Source organism: Gymnodraco acuticeps, unplaced genomic scaffold (genome assembly GCF_902827175.1).
Source record: "Gymnodraco acuticeps unplaced genomic scaffold, fGymAcu1.1, whole genome shotgun sequence".
NCBI classification, from domain to species: domain Eukaryota; kingdom Metazoa; phylum Chordata; class Actinopteri; order Perciformes; family Bathydraconidae; genus Gymnodraco; species Gymnodraco acuticeps.
The window spans coordinates 1,329,261-1,349,268 of NW_022991444.1; the positions used below are offsets into that span (position 1 = coordinate 1,329,261).

General features: G+C 39.5%; 2 protein-coding genes across 2 annotated transcripts; both read left to right on the top strand.

The window, feature by feature from the left end:
• Positions 1 to 626: 626 nt before the first annotated feature.
• Positions 627 to 3,153, top strand: LOC117532874 (PTB domain-containing engulfment adapter protein 1-like). Its single transcript, XM_034196446.1, has 6 exons — positions 627 to 671; positions 841 to 912; positions 1,808 to 1,906; positions 2,482 to 2,619; positions 2,711 to 2,815; positions 3,013 to 3,153. Exons 1-6 carry the CDS (start codon positions 627 to 629, stop codon positions 3,073 to 3,075), a joined length of 522 nt encoding a protein of 173 aa, XP_034052337.1. The 3' UTR covers positions 3,076 to 3,153.
• A 2,465-nt stretch (positions 3,154 to 5,618) lies between these two features.
• Positions 5,619 to 19,772, top strand: tmem106c (transmembrane protein 106C). Its single transcript, XM_034196498.1, has 8 exons — positions 5,619 to 5,796; positions 6,082 to 6,330; positions 6,972 to 7,035; positions 7,172 to 7,331; positions 9,563 to 9,703; positions 16,227 to 16,276; positions 16,408 to 16,461; positions 17,838 to 19,772. The coding sequence occupies exons 2-8, from the start codon at positions 6,117 to 6,119 to the stop codon at positions 17,980 to 17,982; spliced, it is 828 nt and encodes a 275-aa protein (XP_034052389.1). The 5' UTR covers positions 5,619 to 5,796; positions 6,082 to 6,116; the 3' UTR covers positions 17,983 to 19,772.
• The last annotated feature ends 236 nt before the right edge of the window (positions 19,773 to 20,008 follow it).

Below are 20,008 nucleotides of genomic sequence, written 5' to 3' on the forward strand. Positions count from 1 at the left end.
ACAACAGCACAGATTGTTCAGAATATCAGTATTAAAATGGAAGTGTTTCAGACAGGGGGGAGTGTGTGGGAGATAAACCAGAGGATTTTAGCCTTTGAAAACCATGTACATGCACTTAAACCAATACAACACTACAGGAAAGGGACAACCCCAAAAAGCATAATAGGGCCCCTTTCATTTTTGCACTCTGCAACACAAGGTAACACAAGGTACCATGTATATCGTGTTGTAACATGGCTTTCATGCATGAAAAGTGTAAGACACGTAAAGCATCAGGAAATAACATCCAAGAAGTCCAAACAACGTCTTAATAACTTCTGAACATGCCGATAAATGTTGGTCATTTTAAATGTTTGCCAGTCACCAGATGTATTTGACATTTCCAGGCACTCTGATATCTGATAAAGAGCAATAAGGAACACTTGACAGTTACTCATTAGCTCCAACAGACTTTACACCCGTCCGGCTGTAATGCAATAGGAAGACGGTTTACTCTGGATACGTTGTATTTACACTCAGGTAAGATTCATTTACAGAATTGTATCAATCATTATAACATATTATACCTTAAAATGTCTATTTTAACGTCAGCCTGCAGGGTTTAGTTTGGCACCAGACGGGTTAAAATGAGTGACACGGAGGAAGATAATGAGATCTCCTTTCCAGTAAAGGTAATTGCTGATATTTGTATTTACTTACTCTTCTGAATGTGGCTTAGTTTGTCATCGACTTGTGATATATAGGCTACTGTATGTACAGCAGCTTTTCATAATGTGGCATTCATTTGATATTCAACCATTTTTTCTTTGTTTATGTTTTCTTTTCTTTTTGAAACTGCAGTTTCTTGGCCGGGTTGAGGTGGTCCGCTCTGATGGACTAGAGATCCTGTCTGAGGCTGCTCAGAGCCTAAAGGTCAGAAACTACCGCTCTACATTTGTTTAACGCTTATTTTTGAAGCCTTTCCCTTTTTATTGCACCAAAACAGCTTACAAAGACTGACAAAGTATGTAGTCATTAACAGATGAAAAAGGAGAAAGATACCGCCCACACCACAAAACACTATTAGTTAATATCACATAGACTTGATCTCATTTTTGGGAGGAGCAGGTTGATGAAAGTCTACGGAATAAGGCCCACATGGGAAATGTCTTTTTCAGATCTGACAGAGTGATTTTTTTCAGAGAAAAAACTTTAATTTCAGAACTAATATGAAAATCACATGTGGCCCTTCCTCCATGAAATTCTTATTTTTTCTAATTCTAAAAACTAAGGGATTTGTCTTCTCCATTTGGTATAGGGGGGAAGTATTTTATTTTATAGTATAATATTTAACAAATATATACACAACTAGGATAATAGTTTATATCAATGATATGTTCATATGATTTGTCATCTTGACTTAAAGCTTGGATTCTTCTGCACATTTGACAGAACTGTATCATAGCGGGACATTGTATCCACCAGAGCTGGGAAGTAACTAAATACATTTACTCAAGTACTGTGCTTAAGTACAATTCTGAGATACTTGTACTTTACTTGAGTATTTCCATTTGATGCTATTTTGTACTTCTACTTCACTACCGTTCAGAGGTAAATGGTGTACTTTGAATCCACATTTATTTCATAACTTTAGTTAATTTAACAGAGTAACAGAGTATTCATACACTCTGGTACTTTTAGTCCAGTATCAAATATGAGTACTTCTCCCACCTCTGGTATCCACTATCTCTATATAAACGTGTTGACTGAATATGTTGAAAGGATGCAGTTACAAACAGGACATGTACTCGTCCCCTCTCTTCCCCAGACTCCAGATCAATTCTCCTCAGAGAAGGCAGCGAGGAAGAGCAAGGTCCATCTCTTCCTTTCGCTCAGTGGGATTGACATATTGGAAAACAAAACCAAGGTGAGGGACAAAAGTATTTCAATGATTATACCAGAACAAGGGTGCATCGGTATAGATGAAGTTCTGAAGGGGACTTCAGGGCACAGAGACTAAAAAGGAATACAAATATGTATAAAACTTTACTGAAAAGACACAATTATCACAAAGAAAATCATAACAACTTTAAAGAGACTCAGAAAGAACACAAAGAGACTAAAATGACTTCAAAAAAATGTATACAACCACTATAAAGACTACGACACGCACAATGAGCACTAAGAGACCCAACAGGACTACAAAAGACACTTAACAACTACAAAAAAACATGAAATGACTACAAAGAGATTCAAAATGTCTACAAAAACATATAAAACTACTAGAAAGAGGAAAAACAAGCGACACACAATGACCACACAGAAATCAAAATGACTGAAAAGAGACAAATATAAAATAAAAGGCTCAACAAGTCTCATGTAGGAGAGGAGGTGGAATCTTGTTGCATGTCTGCTCGAGGGCCCTATGTTCCACTCATGTTTTCACTTGCTTTATTGGCCTTGAATTGTCCTCTTTATTCTTCCTGTCTTCTCAACCCTCAGTTTCTGCTGTACTCGTGTCCTCTGTCCACTATTTCCTTCTGTGCCGTCCTACCGTCTTCGCCCAAAGTGTTTGGATTTTTGGCTCGACACCCTGCAGCAGACACCAACCACTGCTACCTGTTCCAGAGCCAGGCGTTTGTAAGTGTCCCCAGAACATCACTCCTATGACATGGTGGTTTTGTTGTTGTTATTTGAACAGTAGATCATTCATTTACTTAACATTCTTCAGTCTCACGTGCTGGTCTCAGTCATTGGGGATGCATTCAGAGCCTCAAAAAAGGAGGAGAGCATCAGGGGAGGGAGAGACCTGATAGTGGAGGCCCTCAGACATAAGGTACGTTTTATGTTGAATTTTATATTTATATCAAAGCTGGTTTTTCACTTTTTGTCTGTCATAATGCATAATGTAGTTCAATTACTTATCAAAAATAGTAACCAGTTCCTACAAATGTGTTATGTTTTTAAGGTTCCGGGGTGCATTTTGACCAGTTTCCAATTGTTTCTCATTCTTATCTTTGTTTGTTTTTTTAGAATAAAGTGCTGCAAAGAGAGAATGAGGAGCTGAAGAGGAGGCTTGCAGGACAGAGCAACTGATGCTGCACTTCCAGAAATTGAGATACATTCTAATTAACAATGTTATATACTCATAAATAAACTTCAAATATTCAAAAATAAACTCCAATGTGTTGTTATTAAAGTCTATGTATTACCAATGTTCCTAAACCAGGTGTTGTGGCTGTCACTACCCGATCTGCAGCTCTGCCCGATCTGCAGTGCGCATGTGCGAGATGGTCCGCCATATTGGACAACTCCGGACGGGAACCAAGTAGGACAACATTGACACAGTGGCTTTTGGCAAAGCTCAAAAGGAAAACTCGAGAGAGATGAGTTATTGTTATTACGACGTGACTTCACTATTATTTAACAACTCTATTTATTGGGTTCTTTTATTTGGGGTTAAGTACATTGTCAGAATAAGTGAGAAATGAATTTAACTTCTGTTAGACAGCTATATGCCATACATTTTTGCACACATTCACAGTAAATATTTATTAACAAAGCACTTATATACTAATAAAGGACTGGCTTATCTAAAGCCAGTTGAGTAGCACTTGAAATGTTTGGCTCTATGAAACCTGATGTACTTATATGATTCTGTTTTCTTCAAGGTTGTGTCTTCCTGGTCGAATGTACTTATTGTAAGTCGCTTTGGATAAAAGCGTCAGCTAAATGCAATGTAATGTAATTCAGCAGTATGATAGCTGTCTAACAGAAGAACACATCCATGGTAGTGACAGTGGCGTTACCGGGCGTTACGCGCATCCACACCAGTAGAGGGCAGCAGTAAGCAGACAGGAACTTGGCGGGTGCGTTCAACGCTACCCTTTCAGTGTCGGGAAAATTAAACCTCGTTCTTGTGCCTTTATAAAGAATTTAAGAAAATACTAGAGTAAATAAACATGTGAAATGATGGCGGAATTATGATGTGTGGCTTGTGCTCACTCGTAAGAACTGACAATAAATGTTATATTAGAAACTACTGGTAAAGTAATTATTTGCAACTCTTCAACAACTGGATAAAAAGCCAAACTTGCATGCCTGACATATTGCATTTAATTGTGTTTCTTCCATAAAGACGATATAACGCAATTTAAGCAATACTAACCACTAGAATGCAAATTAAGGAAATAGTTGATCCAGATGGATGCAGAAATACAGCTGCCGTAGATGGAAGAAGAATGTACGTAGTGATGGGAATTCCGGCTCTTCTTGGTGAGCCGGATCATTTGGCTCGGCTCACCAAGAAGAGCTCCCAAACGGCTCTTCAGTTTACCACATATTATACCTTTTAATTAAATCAAATGTAGCCCTGTTTTGACTAATGATTTATATGTGTACACACATATATCACTTAAATTATTCAATATATCCTTTGTACTGAAGTATTCAAAAGTAAAAAGGACATGTTTAATATAAATGATTTTCTGTGGCCAAATGTTTTCATTGCATTTACAGACCCGTGTAACTCTCTGATACCACCCAATGAATGCACTGACTTGCTTGTCGAACCACGCTACACAAAACAGATAGCAACACCTATAAAAACTATTTAAAAAAAGGGGCTACTGTATCGACATTTTAAAATTATATTTAAAGAAAAGGCCCTGACAAAACAGCAGGGCTCTATTTCAGTAACTATTAGCTATAGAAAAAAAGACAGCAACAGCTGACATCAAATCTTTGCTGAGCCTAAGGATAATCATAAATAAATAACATAGTGAAAATAAATATATTGCAATGCTCAAAACAGCAGCATCCAACCGTCTCTAATCTTTGGATATTACATGTCACCTGCATGCATGCACGGAGCAGCTGTAGCGCGGAGATCATCATCATCATTCTGTCTTGTATTAGGCTACTTAAAGTGGACCTATCATGCTATATTTGAACAATATATTGTAGGGCCATATCTATATAAAGTATATGATTCTGTGAGCTGCAGCTGACCACGCCCCCCTGCAGGAGAGGGGAGAGTGCTTTGAGATCAGCTGCTGGACTGTCAGAAGAGGGGGAGAAAAAGAGATCTCCCTCCTCCGTGTTTTATTCTTATAGAAGTAAGAAGAGAAGTAACGGGGCAGAAACCCTCCTTTTTACGCAGCGGTCCAGACATAGACATCAAACGGCGACACATATTCAGTTGCCAGTTACTTTGGCATTAGGGCAGGGATATCTAGATACTTTCCAAGGTTTGACATAATGAATTGTGCTACTTTTAAAGCAAGCAACGATGTTTTCAAATCTGTAATCAAAAAGCTCCTCAAAAACACTCTCGAAGCAGTTCCTGCCGTTGCTACGTTAGTTCAAACACTAACAACGGACTATTTTTCTTAGCGGATGCATGTCAATTTAAATACATACAACTCACTAAATCAATAAAATCATTTTCTAAATCCATAAAAGCATTTCAATTAATATTGGGAGTCATGTCGTTAATTTGTTGAGAATGTGGCCATGTAATAAGCGGGATAATGTGCACATTGCATAATGTGCCTTCATGCCGATCTAGATCCCTCCGCAAAAAAACAAAACCGGCTCGTTCGCGGGCGCGAGCCGGCTCCCGTCGTTCACTTAAAAGAGCCGGCTCTTTGAGCCGGCTCGTTCGCGACCGACACATCACTAGTACGCAGGGAACGTGAAGGCAACAAAACATGAACGTACACTTTTGTTTGACAGAAAGCAGTGAGTGCGCACTTCTGTAAACCATGGTGTAAAGCAGACTTTGGGATGGCAAAGTTGAACTTTTCGGTCTAAAAGGTAAGTACAGTTTGTACAAATAAGCTAACTGACGCTGCAGGTGGCTACAGGCACTGGGAGCTTACAGCATACCTGTAGAACAGGACCATTAGTTAGCATGCTAGCTACGCCATGCCTGGACAACATTGCATTCTGCTAACTTTAAATGTTGACTGTCAGCTGATACTCTCGGTTATTACCGGCGGACACAGGGGCATTATCCGCAAACCACAGCTGACATAACGCTCCTGCGTCAGTTTCCTTGCATATTTTCTGGCTTTATGGCTTGTTCTCATCCACCTGCAGACCGCAAGTCGATGGGAAACTCGAGTTAATCCGCCATGGGGGCTAAGTGGTCTCGCAGCGAGAGCAGCCTGTCGATCCTCCCGGAGAGGCAGAGCTCCGCGCGGCAGGGAGAGGACAAAGACTCCGATAACGACTCTCTGGACGGGCTCGTGCGGCGCGAGGACATAGCTCAGTTCCCCTACGTTGAGTTCACAGGCAGGGACAGCATAACGTGCCCGACATGCCAAGGCACCGGGCGGATACCCTCAGGTGAGTAGAAACAACGTTATACATCACTGAAGATAGCCTGGAATTATGTGTATACCTAGGTGCCTTAGGTCAGAATTATAGCACAATTGTTTATCCAATTTTAGTCTCAAAAGTGTTGAACATATTTAGTTGCAGTTTGTTTGTGTGCGGTAAGCACTGGGCAGACATGTCTATTAATGGTATGTGGTTCATGTTACAAACACTGCTCATGTCATTTAAACTGGTATTTAAGAGCCCAAAGCAATGTCATTTGATGACACTTAAATAATCTAAAAGGAACTTTTAGCATTTATTATTTTCAATGTAAGGGAGAGGCTGTCCTCGCGAGACTTTGTGTTTACCTAGGGCTGCACAATGTATCAACATTTACTTCAATATTTGCTATTCTAGAGACTTAATAAAACATGTTTGATACAGGTCGTGCTAAAAAACAACTCTCTACTAATTTGTATGCATTTTTCAATGATGAATAATGTTTGAAATGTGTTTATTCCATAACAAATTGCGAATCCATTGCAATTTCATTCAAAAATAATCGCAATAAGATATTTTTTTCCAAATTGTGCTACCCTATTCAATACTATGGTTTGAGACCAACAGTTATCAATATGTTGCATGACCCTTTATCTCTTACTTTATAGATCAAGTGAATGAACTGGTTGCACTGATCCCATACAGCGACCAAAGGCTACGACCCCAAAGAACGTAAGAACAATCATGTTTTTCTGTTTCCCAGCTGTTCATTTAATTATGTCAATTTTGAATGTATGTTTTTGCATTACAAACATTTCATCCTGGTGTGTTCAAGCTTTGAGATAACATCATTGTGTTGGTGTTGTAGGAAGCTGTATGTGGTCCTGTCAGTGGTGTTGTGCCTCCTTGCTTCCTCCCTGGTGGCCTTCTTCCTCTTCCCTCGCTCTGTGATCGTGGTGGATGATGGGATACACTCTGTGTCCGTACGCTTCGACCACTTACAAGATAAAGTCCTAATGAACATGACGGTAGGTTTTCACTCATACATGCAGCATACTGTCTAATACAACCGGCCTGCAGTTCATTCCACCCTCATGGAGGTTCTCACATGACATGCTCAGATTAGAATACTTTTATAGGCAAAAGAAAGACAGTAATGTAGCGTCTTATGCTAAAACTCAATGTATGTACCTTGTGTTTTTAGAATGGAGGCACTAAAACTCCCCTGGAAGAAAACATGAATATCTTTAGTCCTTGAGGATTAAGAAGCGAAGCTCTAGATCAGGGGTGGCCAACCAGTCAGAGGTTAAGAGCCACATTTTTTCTATGTTACTTCAAAGAGCCACATCAAACACACAGTCACTGATACCGCTTGTTTCAGTTTTTTGTTTTCTGGAGACAAGATTTCAACCACGTCACTGATGCATCTTTGTGGCATTGGGATATATTTTTTTTAAATCCTCTGGAGCAGAGAGGAGCTGTGGATTATTGATTAATGCATCAGTGTTTCTTAGGGTCAAAAACACTAAACTCACAACTTCAAATGAAAGCGTTTAGTTTATTTAATAAAAGAGCACATGTTCAATGTGAAAAGTGACAGTAGTTATAGATTATTTGCAATTTGGTGCGATATATATATATATATTTTTTTTAAACACCTTGAATTTCAGGGGGGGCGCGGGGCTCCGTTGGCGGGGCGCAGCGCCCCTCCAAGACAATGGTAGGGGAAACACTGGATAATGTTTAATCAACGATAGGTTTCCCCCCCTCAAAGGTGATTGTTTCACTGCATCGCAGGTATTATTGTGATTGGCTCTTGGGCCACATCAAAATTATACGCGCTGTCATCCTCTCATACTGACACCTGACACCACACATACACCACATACATAACACGGGACAAAAGTAACGGAGCGATTTTATCCGAGCCCAAACAACTTTGACCAGCCAAATTACGTCAGAATTATCAGCATTCAATACTTAACAGACCTACTAAATATCAGGTTTAACTGTCAGGAGTAGCTAGTGTTGTCACGATACCAACATTTTGGTTTTGATACCAAGTCAAGAATTGCGATTCCGATTCTTTTTCGATATTTTCTTTAAAAAAGGGAAACGGTCTTAAATGTAATTATTGTGCTTTATGTCACACCAGAACCAGAACCATAACACAAACTTTTAAACAATGAGTACAATAAATGACAAGAATTTGTTTTAAATAAAATTAATAAATGTCTCACAGACAGGCCTCGTGGTGTCCGTAGGCTTGCCCTCACTGTCAGAGATATCGCTAAAATACTTCCAAATTTCGCTTCTGGCGTCTTTTTTGTCAACAAGCCGAGGCGCAGTGGCAGCTGCACTCCCACTTGCAGCCATGCTTCTCTTTTTTTCACATGCTCTGGCAGCTAGCACGTGCACGAGAGAGGGGAGGCACTTAGAACGTACTTGAGAGGGGCGGGACTGCAGGCACGGCTGCAGTGCAGGGAGTGGAAGCAGAGCGCTGAACACACACGGCTCTTATTAAAACGGCGCTTTCTCACCGGAGTACTTTTCCCCGTCATTCTTAAAGTACCGATACTAATGAAACGGAGGAATCGTACCGTTTTTAACGGCAGGGTATCGCGGTACCTTTCAAGTATCGGTACACCGTGCAACACTAGTCAGGAGTCAGTGTCTCTCCCCCAAACTCACACATATACAATTCGATATGAACTGAAGAGCCGCATGAAACTAGGCAAAGAGCCGCATGCGGCTCGACAGCCGCGGGTTGGCCACCCCTGCTCTAGTACTAGTATTTTAGCAAGTTACACTTATTTTTTAGATATACACAGGACAGGAAACAATTCAGATCAAACCAAGTAAATGGAATGTTTTTCCACGACTTGCCTGTCTGGGTTTCAGTAGTGAAATGTTTGTGTTCAGACGTGTTATTTTTCAACTTAAATGTGTTTTTGAGGATGATATTTATAGTTTTGTTAAATTGTAGTAAATAACACAGAGATTTTTCAGTTTTTAACCCCCTAGATTATATGAATGAATTGGACATAATATTATAAACCCATGTCAGGTTGGTGTACCTAATACACCTTATTAAACATAAAATGCTAATCAATTGCATTTGTATTCTCTTAGATGTGCAAATTGGATGTGTTTTTCCTGTCAAAACAACATTCAACTTGATTTGACTTTAGTGGGGATTTATGATATAGTCTAATTTTCTCCTTTATTTTTTAATATTTATTAACTTCCTTTTCCACAGAGCACTCTGAACCTGAGCAACCCGAACTTCTTCTCGGTGCTGGTGCAGAGTGTGAGCTGTCAGGTCCTCTACATGAAGATGGTGATCGGAAACCAGCAGCTGAACAACGTCACCACCATCCTGCCGCTCAGCCAGAGACAGGTACACACACCTCATCAGTTAGTGTTAGTTACAGAAGGGGTTTAGGTTTTAGGTAAGGCATTGTGTGCACAATCAACACCAGTGGTTGGTTGAGACACTGCTTCCTGATGGTACAAAGTTCAGCATGCAAACAAAGCTGTCATCACTGTGAAGCATGCTCAGGGTTGGGGATGGGTACCGAGCCCCGGTATTAAAAGCAGGGTTCGTACGGGTTCTTGAAATCCTTGAAAATGCTTGAAATTTGACGTGGTGTTTTCAAGGTTGGGGAAAGTGCTTGAATTTTGGGAATGGTGCTTGAAATTGAGATAAAGTGCTTGAAAATGTAAATGCTTTACTTTTACAATAAATTGCTGTCTGACTGAATAGTTCGCTTTTTAGATTAAAAGAAAATAATTGCTTCGCTTCTACATAAAACAGCTCCGCTGCGGCCTTCCCGCGCGACCTGCAAGTGTTTGTGTTACGTGTGACCTGGGCATTCTAATGAGAGCGATAGATGACTGTGTGCCAGGAGGTTGCCGTTTCAACGAGCGTTGGCTAGCAGAAGACAAATACAAGCCATGGCTAAGACGAGGGTCAAGCCCGCGAGTAGCCTCCTGCAAAGTTTGCAAACATAACGATGCGAGAGTCTGCGCTGACGAGCCACATGAAAGGTACGCCGTAGAAGAGCATTTTAGATTAGGCTAATATTGCATGTTACGTTTGTTTAAGCTAACGTTAGCTAGCTGAATAGCGAACTCGATTGAGGGATAATAATCATTGCAGGGGACAATCATTTCAGAGGAGCGTACCTATGTTATGTGCGTTACAGTCGCCATCCTGTGGTCTTCAGAGGATGAAGCACTCACGGCATTTCGTGTTATAGTCACGAAATATAATCTATTGATTCGACACAGAGCGATTTTGAAAGCAATGTATTTCTAATGGTAGTATGTTTCGTACCTAAACCAAATATGACTTGCTCTATCGAAATCAGTCACATTGACCCGAAGACACATTTTCGTTTGTATTACTGGTCTGGGGGAAGCTCGCGAGTGTGTTTGTGTATTTTTGTGTTTGTGTACCGGGGAACCACTCACAAGAAACACCAGCTGTTGTTATACCTGCTGTGACGTTAAGTTACTCAGTTCTCCGCTTGTAATTATGCCGAAGCTTCAAAGTTGTATTTATCATCTGAATTTGCCGAAACAAGTTTAATATTCTGAAAGCCAATACTTTGTTTATTTGAAAACAGATGAAAACAAACTGTCTTTTATATAACATTGAAGTATTATACAAGTAAAACTACATTTTGCTTCAATCCCATGTAATTGTAGAATGAACACAGTCTTCCTTTGAAGATGTATAAGTCAGGTGTCTTGAGTAGTCAGCATCACCTACAAATCATTGTACACATTTGTTAATATTATTTTCCACTTGTTACCATTGTGAGACTATTTGTATGCAGCTCTGCATTATTTTGTGGCTACAATTCAGGCTAATACACTACCAGAGGTGGAATAAGTACTCAGGTATTGTACTTAGCAAAAGTAGAAGTACCAGAGTGTAGGAATACTCTGTCACAGTAAAAGTCTTGCATTCAAAATATTCCTCAAGTGAAAGTAGAAAAGTATTCTCATCAAAATATAGTGAAAGTAGCGACAGTAAAAGTAGTCATTGTGCAGATTGGTTTATTTCAGAATAATATATATGATGTGTTTTATAATGATTGATCATTAGTGTTCTCAAAGCTGGTAAAGGTGCAGCTAGTTTGAAGTACTTTGTATACTGCAGAGTAGCTGGTGGATTTACTCCAGGTGGAACTAAAGTCTGATTTAACACTTGATTAGATTTCACATCATTCATCCACATCTGTGAAGTAACTAAAGGTGTTAAATACATGTAGTGGAGGAAAAGTACACCATCTACCACTGAACTGTAGAGGAGTAGAAGTACACCATGTACCACTGAACTGTAGTGGAGTAGAAGTACACCATGTACCACTGAACTGTAGTGGAGTAGAAGTACACCATGTACCTCTGAACTGTAGAGGAGTAGAAGTACACCATGTACCTCTGAACTGTAGAGGAGTAGAAGTACACCATGTACCTCTGAACTGTAGAGGAGTAGAAGTACACCATGTACCTCTGAACTGTAGAGGAGTAGAAGTACACCATGTACCTCTGAACTGTAGTGGAGTAGAAGTACACCATGTACCTCTGAACTGTAGTGGAGTAGAAGTACACCATGTACCTCTGAACTGTAGAGGAGTAGAAGTACACCATGTACCTCTGAACTGTAGAGGAGTAGAAGTACACCATGTACCTCTGAACTGTAGTGGAGTAGAAGTACACCATGTACCTCTGAACTGTAGTGGAGTAGAAGTACACCATGTACCTCTGAACTGTAGTGGAGTAGAAGTACACCATGTACCTCTGACTTGTGTTTACTGCCAACCTAAAAGTACCTCAAAAATAGTAATCAATAATGTATTGAAAAGTTATTTGGCTGATTGTTGTATATTGGCTCAGACAGGTTATATGGGAGGCCCAGTCTACGTACAGGTCACTCCTTTTGAAATATTAAACTTAGTTTTCTTTTCTTTAATTTTTCATCCTCATGTAGAATGCTATCACGAAACACACATTTGGTTGTTTATAGCATAAAGAACATCTGATTTAATGTGAGGTAGGGAAATAATCATTTGAGTATGTGTATATAAATATGTAATTTACAACAGCTGTAAGCTGCTTGAAAAGACCTGAATTATTAAAGACCGTGGTACTGTTAAGCTCCGACGTTATCAGTCTTTTTATCGGTACTGGAGACATCTAAAATATGTCATATGTATTATTGCTACACAAACAGTATATTGCAGTTTTAGTGTCGCCAACTCTGTTTCTAATATGCAAAAAGACTGCAAAATGCGTCCATGATTATTTTTAGTATTTTCGATCTCTCTCCCCCGCCTGCTTGCGAGGGGGCAGGGCAGTTTACACACACGCGGCTGCTACATGCAGCAACACACACTGAGGAGATGGCAGAGAGAACGCGCTCCGAGGTGTGGTTAAACTTTACCCGTCTCGACGTGGACAATGCTCGTTGCCAAAAGTGCAATAAGAGTTCAGCATGTAAGGGCGGTAACACGAGCAATTTGTCTAAACATTTAGCAAAAGTGCTCCACATTCAGACGGAGGAATGCACCGGGTTCGACTGTCTTTCTAGCAGCTCTGTAGCCCCCCATCCACCAGTAACGTTTCCACGTCAGGTATTATGTATGCTCAGTGGCGTTTTCTCCCGGAGGCCAAGGGAAGCCAGGCTTCCCCTGTTTTTTCAGATTGTAGTTATAATTTTAATAAATAAATAAAAACACTTTGTTTAGTTTCGGAAATTCTTTGTTGTGTGTTGCTGCCGGCCCGTCTCTCCCCCATTCTCATTGAGTATTTTACAAAGAGTGAAACAGCGCCCCTCTAGATGTTATGGTGAAACAGTAGATTGCACTCTCTGTTTCGAGAGGAGGCCAGCCGAAATTGCCTTCCCTTGGTGAAAAAAAAGGAGCGATTGACCAATCAGATGAGGCTCACGTGATGCCCCTGCCAACCTGTGATTGGTCAGGGCCATGCCAAGGGAAGCCAGAGGCGGCTGGCTTCCCTTGCCTCACAATCCAATCAAATTGCATCAACTGAGCGTTGCAGTGACGCGTCCTAAAACCCGGAAGTAAGCTTCGCTCGGATTCCCTCGACAGAAAGCAATGGGATTTCTCCATAGGATTTAGGAAAATAGCTCGAAATAAGGTCAGTGGAAAACAAACCTGTTAGATAAATGCACGTTTTGTTCAGTCGGATAATATCCACATGTCTACTAGGGGTGTTGAAAATAATCGTTTCTACGATGCATTGCGATGCGGACGTGGACGATTCGGTCTCGATGCAGTGACGGAAGATAATCGGTTATAGCGTAGTAACGTTGCTTCCTGATTTTCCGGCCGCGGATTTACTATAACGTTTTTTTTTCCTGTCACTTTAATATCAAATCGGTCGGTGACGCAGAGATCAGGGAACAGACGTGACAGCGGCACAGCAACACCAAACACGGAGCAGTCTGCTTTATCCACCAACACAACACACCACCAGTCCAGAACCAACAGCAGAAGGACCCGCTCTGAATCACTCCGTGTCGCTGCGGCTCAGGGATTTATGTTTTTCAAAAATAATCGCGTTACAATCATGTCAGGTTTTTGGTGGATTTAATTAAGTCTTGGATTGCAGAGTATGAATGTCCTCTAGCAATTTTCAGACGATACGTGTGTAAAGTTTGTGAAGGCAGGAGGAAAAAAGCTTCCGCGATCACCGTCTCCTCTCTGCTGCTACAAGCCCCGCCCCCTCCCTGAAAATAATGAGTGACAGGCTGATAGTGACCTGATAGAAACTTTATTATTCACTTAATCACTGAGATATAACGAAGCTAATTTAATCTCATACATTCATGGGATTTATGTAACAGTAAGACAGAGAATGTAAGTGTGCACCCACATGCAGTATTTTAGTTGTTATATGCTGTTGTAAATACTCCTGTTGTCTGCTGTGTTCAGACTCAAGTCCTGTGTGTGATGCCACATTCAGGACATTCAGGTTCCTTTCTTTAACAAAAGACCGTTGCTAGAAGCTGCAGCTAGACTGCAGAAGCATTCGTTTTTTGTTTTTGAGGATGGAACACACACAGATATAGGGAGGCTAGACCTATACAATTCATTTATTTTGGTTTATAAATTAATGTCAAGACATTTATGTTGATTTCTGAAGCACTTTCTAAATAATAAAAAGAGAGTTCATATGTATTTACTGCATTGATGAAAAATAAGCCATGTGCAGTAATATAGAAAATTGAGGATGCAACGCATTGGTATGCATCGGGATATCAAATTGAATCGAATCGTTGACAGGATAATCGTAATCGAATCGTGAGACCAGTGAAGATGCACAGCCCTAATGTCTACCCTACTTTTATAATTTTCTAATCATAAATCTAATCGATAGAAGATAGATAGCATCACTCTCACCGCCGTTAGAAAGTAGCAAGCAACTGAAGCAAGTGCAATTATGGAGGGTGGAGATGTGGAGTACTTACTCAAAAATAATTGTAGCTCCAATAAGCCGTTTAGTAGGGCTGCTCGATTATGGCAAAAATCATAATCTCGATTATTTGGGTCAATAATTGTAATTGCGATTATTAAACGCGATTATTCATTGACTTTGAAAATATCCATTTATTGGTGAATTTTTTTTTGAACAGTTAGGTTTTTAACAGTTGATTTCCCTGAACTTTAAGTATAATTCAAATGAAAATCCAAAAAAAAATAAAAAATAAATTGTCTTATTTCGATTACGTTGTTTTCGTAATCGTTGCAAGCCGTAATCGCGATTTAAAATACGATTAATTGAGCAGCCCTACCGTTTAAGACAGAGTGAAAACACATACTATACAGAGATGCTGTATGAGAAACCAATGTGAGTTTGGAAAATGTAACAATATAAATCTATTCTAGTAGACCTCAACAATGGAATTATGATCAGTAGAAATGGCCAGGTCATGGGACCTTTTTAAAGGGGCCCTATTAAACTCCTTTTCAGGTTCAAAGTTGTATATTGTGTCTCTACTGTGACATGTCTCTGTGCTATAATGATCAAAAAGCTCTTTATCTTTCTCATACTGCCTGTCCTGCAGCACCTCCTTTCACCCTCTGTCTGAAACCAGAGCCCAGTCTGCTCTGATTGGTTAGCTGGCCGGCTCTGTGGTGATTGGTCCACTGTTTAGAGCTGTCCCGTCCCATTGCCTATCATGTACAATGTGTTAAATATCAATATAGCAACGCTTTTGTAGGGTTGACCATCGGTATTTTCACAAAAATATTTACACAACTTTGATAAATAATCAACATTTATGTGGAGACAATGGCTAAATAGGGAAGACAAATAGAAATATAGCTAGAACAGTCGGGTAAATAAATAAAATCAAATCAACTTCCAGCCTTTAAAACCAGGTGAAGACACTTGTGCTTTATTAAGATATCCGAAATCTTCGACACTATCTAGTCTGGATATTGATGTAATAATAATAATATATTGTCCCACCCATAACTAAAGTGGTACATTTACAAGAATCCAATATGTATGACCAAAACATTCACATTTTCTTGGTTTTTAATAACTCCTTCGATTTGTTGAGTAAAGCAAAAATGATATGTATTGTTTTGTTCTGAAATGCGTGTTTCAGATAGTCAGAAGATGGCTACACGATTTGGAACAATAACTGATTGTTTTGACTGATATTACGATAAAGGAGGGATTCATCATTTGTCCATCATTATTCTCATGTTATAGTTTTGATATTGCACTTTAGCTGTGTTACCTTGTTGTGTTTGTACCACACATGCCCTTTGAAACGTCTAGCTGTGTGTACATTGTCTTTCTCCTTTATCTCACTGATAAACACTGGAGTTACTTATCAGCTCCAGACAACAGCGTGTTGATCTGGTTGTGTCCTGCAGGTGAACTACACCGTCAGTGTGGAGATCGGGAGCAGCGCCCCCTACGTCTAGTAAGTCTGTGATCTACGAGTTCCCCTTTAACCTTCATTTTTTCATGAAATGACACAAAGAGACAATGAGTGGAATTAAATGATTTTTATTTATTCCAGTTTAAATATTTTCTGTTGTGTTTCTTTTCCAGCGCCTTCTGTACCATGCCCAGCATAAAAGTCCACAACATTGTTGTTTCTATGCAGTAAGTTCCTCTTCACCTTTCAAACTCACAAGTACTGAGATGTTGCCCTCTGAACTTACAAGTGTAAAAATACTCAATATGTAGTAAATATAGTACAATCAGCATCAAAATAAAAGTACAGTATATTTAAAAACTGTATAAGGTTCATCATTTTTATATCATTTACCTACACAATAGTATTTTTTTGGAACATTGAAACACTAAATCAATCAACGATACAGTTTTTCCATTGTTATGAGAAAACAAAACGTTATGGCTCAGTTCTAAATCCAAATCAAATAAAACAATAAGAAAAAAAGTAACTACAGCTGTCAGAGAAAGGCAGTGGTGTTAAAGAACTGTTTGAAGTGGAGTGTAGCAGCAAACAGTCCAATAGGAAAGTACTTCAGTCACTATTGTCCAGATGAAACACTTGAGTAGCCGTTAGCTATTTTCCACTTTTGCACCATCATACATTTTCTTATCAGCCGCCAGCCAGCTGTCACTTGTGTCGTGTTATGTAACACTGAGACGCTGTCACCACACAGGCCACTTCCTCAAGGAGGGACATCGCAGTCTAAACAAGCATCCTTTCTAGGGCTGTGCCCGACTTAAAGCCTCATCTTTAACGTGGACATTTCACATTTGAAATCAACATTGGACTGTGGCAGCGCTGTGAGGAGGTTTATCACAATGTTTTATATACACCGAGGGAAATTGGGTTTTGTGTCAGTTGCTCCATTTAAAAACAATAATATAGTGATAAGAAGTTAAAGTAAGAATGTGCATTTAAACATAACATAGAATGAAGATTTAAATGTAAACATATTGCATACAAAAAAAGAGTAGAATACAAATATTTATACAATACAGGAAGTTAAATAAGAATGTAAATATAAGAAGTAAAAGTTCTATTTTAGCTCCATTTAATAATAATAAAAAAGAATGAATATGAATAGAAATATATAGATTATCAAGAGAGGTGTAAGTAAAATGTGCACATTGTTCTTACAAAATAACCATTCTTCAGCGGTAATATCATTGATAACATGTAAACATTATAAAAATGATTTAAAATAAATAAAAGGCTCATTACTCAGTATTTTCTCATTCATTTAATGACGAGACAAGAGAAAGTTATAGAAAAGTAAATATAGGCGCTTTCACACCGGAGTAAACCCAAAGCAGCAGAAGAAGAAGTGACGTCAGCGGCTCCCTCAGGGACTTATTCCGGTGTGAACGCAATTTACTAGATAGTTCCAGGAAATAAAAGTTCTGGGGAACTATTCCTGGGAAAAGTACTTGGTGTGAAAGCGCCTTATGATGTGGTCTTTTGGTTTTATTGTGGTGATGACAGAAATTGCTTTTAAGTTCTGTATCGTTCCGCTTGTTTTCAGAACCACGGTAAAAACCTCATACATGGTGCGGACGTCCCAGAACAGCCTGGAGGCGTACCGCTACATCGACTGCGGCTCCAACACCACGCGCTCCAAGCACAGGCACCCCTCCTCTGGCCACGCCCTCAGCGCCCCCCTGCTGTGAGGTGACGCTGCACACTCCAGGATGCTTCATACGGACATACACCAGCAGCAGACCCCATCAGATGGTGCTCTCTCTTGATGTTACATAAGCAGCTGATAACTCGTGCCATTTAACCGTGTAGCCGGGCAACAGGCGATTCCTGTTAGGCGTGGATATTTCCTGCCCTTTCTTTGGATTTGTACTCGCATTAACAGGGCTGCCCAATGCAATAAGAGTTAAAGAAAAGGTTGACTTCTCAAACTTGCTGACGGAATGAGTCACATGTTGATAGAGGAGTGACTAGCTGAACGTGGAGCACTCGTTGTCCCTGTTTCAGAGGCAGGACAGAGACAGCTCTTTCTTCAAAGGGAATGGCAGACATTCCAAGCTGACAAAGGCATTTAGCTTTAATTAACGCTGTGTGCTGTCGTAACATGGGAGCGTCCTACAGCTTTGTGATGTTACACTGTTGGGCTGAGGCTAAAGGAGGAGGCTTGCTGTTTTCTGTTTGGGATTTAGTGCGACCTCAGAAGGGAAACCTTAATGATTGAATGTTTTTGCACCTCGAAACTGGGACATATTGTTAAACATATTGCTTTTGCTGTTTAATTGAACTGATGCTGAGTTGAGATGTTCTTTCACAGCATACTGATTTTAGATTCAGGGCAGAGGAGTGTCACAGAGAGGAAACTGCTCTCAGGCTACATGTTTTGTATAAGCTAATACGGAGGCCCTGAGATGGAGTTGGGGGGGGGGGGGGGGTGAAACCATTTCTCTCCTGTAACAAAGAACAGGTGATTCCAGTGTTTGTTGTTTGTGAAACGGGTGGAGAAAAGGTAGTTTTGGCAGTTGAAGAAATCACAACAATCACTATTCTGTTATTTTCTTTTAAGGGTTAAAACTGGTGAAAATGATGAACGTGTGTTGTAATGCTAATTTCGGCAAGCATTTATTTTTCTTTAACGTCAATTAAAATATATTTCTAGCCAATAGGATTGGTCAAAGAGTCATGACAGTAATGGGACACAATGTTTTTAGTGGTGCGCTTCGACCTGTTGTGGTCAAAATGGGTAACACTTTTTTTTATTCACCTGCCAACTTTAGTTTCCACCTTTTTTGTTTTTTAACGTTTTAAAAGGTGATCCTGACAAAGCTTTTATCAGCTGCTCGTAAGTTATAAACGCTGGTAAGACGTCTCTTACTTTAAAAACAAATCTCTGGAATTTGTTGTCATTGGCATCTCGGCGCTTATGTCTTATTATAAACTAGGATATTCTGGAGTTAATGACAGTAACAGACAATATTTGTATCATTTACACTCTTGGCTAAGCTACTGAGGAATATAGGAACATCTGTATACAGTATCCTTTCAAAGATGGCCTTAAAAATCCAGATGTGTAACAGAAAACCGTTAATGAATGAAAGTGTGTATTTTGAATTGCATTCGGTCAGACCGTAATGGATCTACACGGTTATTTCCTCTGCGTTACCCTTCATCTGCGTGTTTTGATCAACTCCTCTGTCGTATGACTCATTTCTCATCCTCAATCAGGAAGTACATTATCACTATTCATGGCTGAAACCTCACAAAATGTTTTCTAATTATTTCTGCTACAGGATCTGTTCTGTCATGAGGTTGACTTTAAAATGGAATCAAAGTCACTTAAAACGATTTAGATTTGTTATTTTTTTTAAAGGGACAGTTTGTAAATTTGTGATTGATTTTTAAAAAACTAAACGGTTTATATTGTCATGCTTAAAAGTTATTAAAGGGATGTTTGAATAAATAAAACTAATAATGAAGCCCAATAGTTGTTGTTTCAGTCTCTTTTCTTTGCTAAAAACATTCATAAGAAATCGCCAATTAATTTGCAAAAATTCACTGACGGCAACATAGATTGTTGAACATATATAATCATTTGTTGGTCCTAATGAGCTTAGATTGAAGATAGATGTGAGCCTTTTTCTTCTATCCAGCTTTAACTCAATGACTCATCTCAAGTTATGAATATAGCCATTGTCAAGTGAAAGCATGATGGAAATGGTG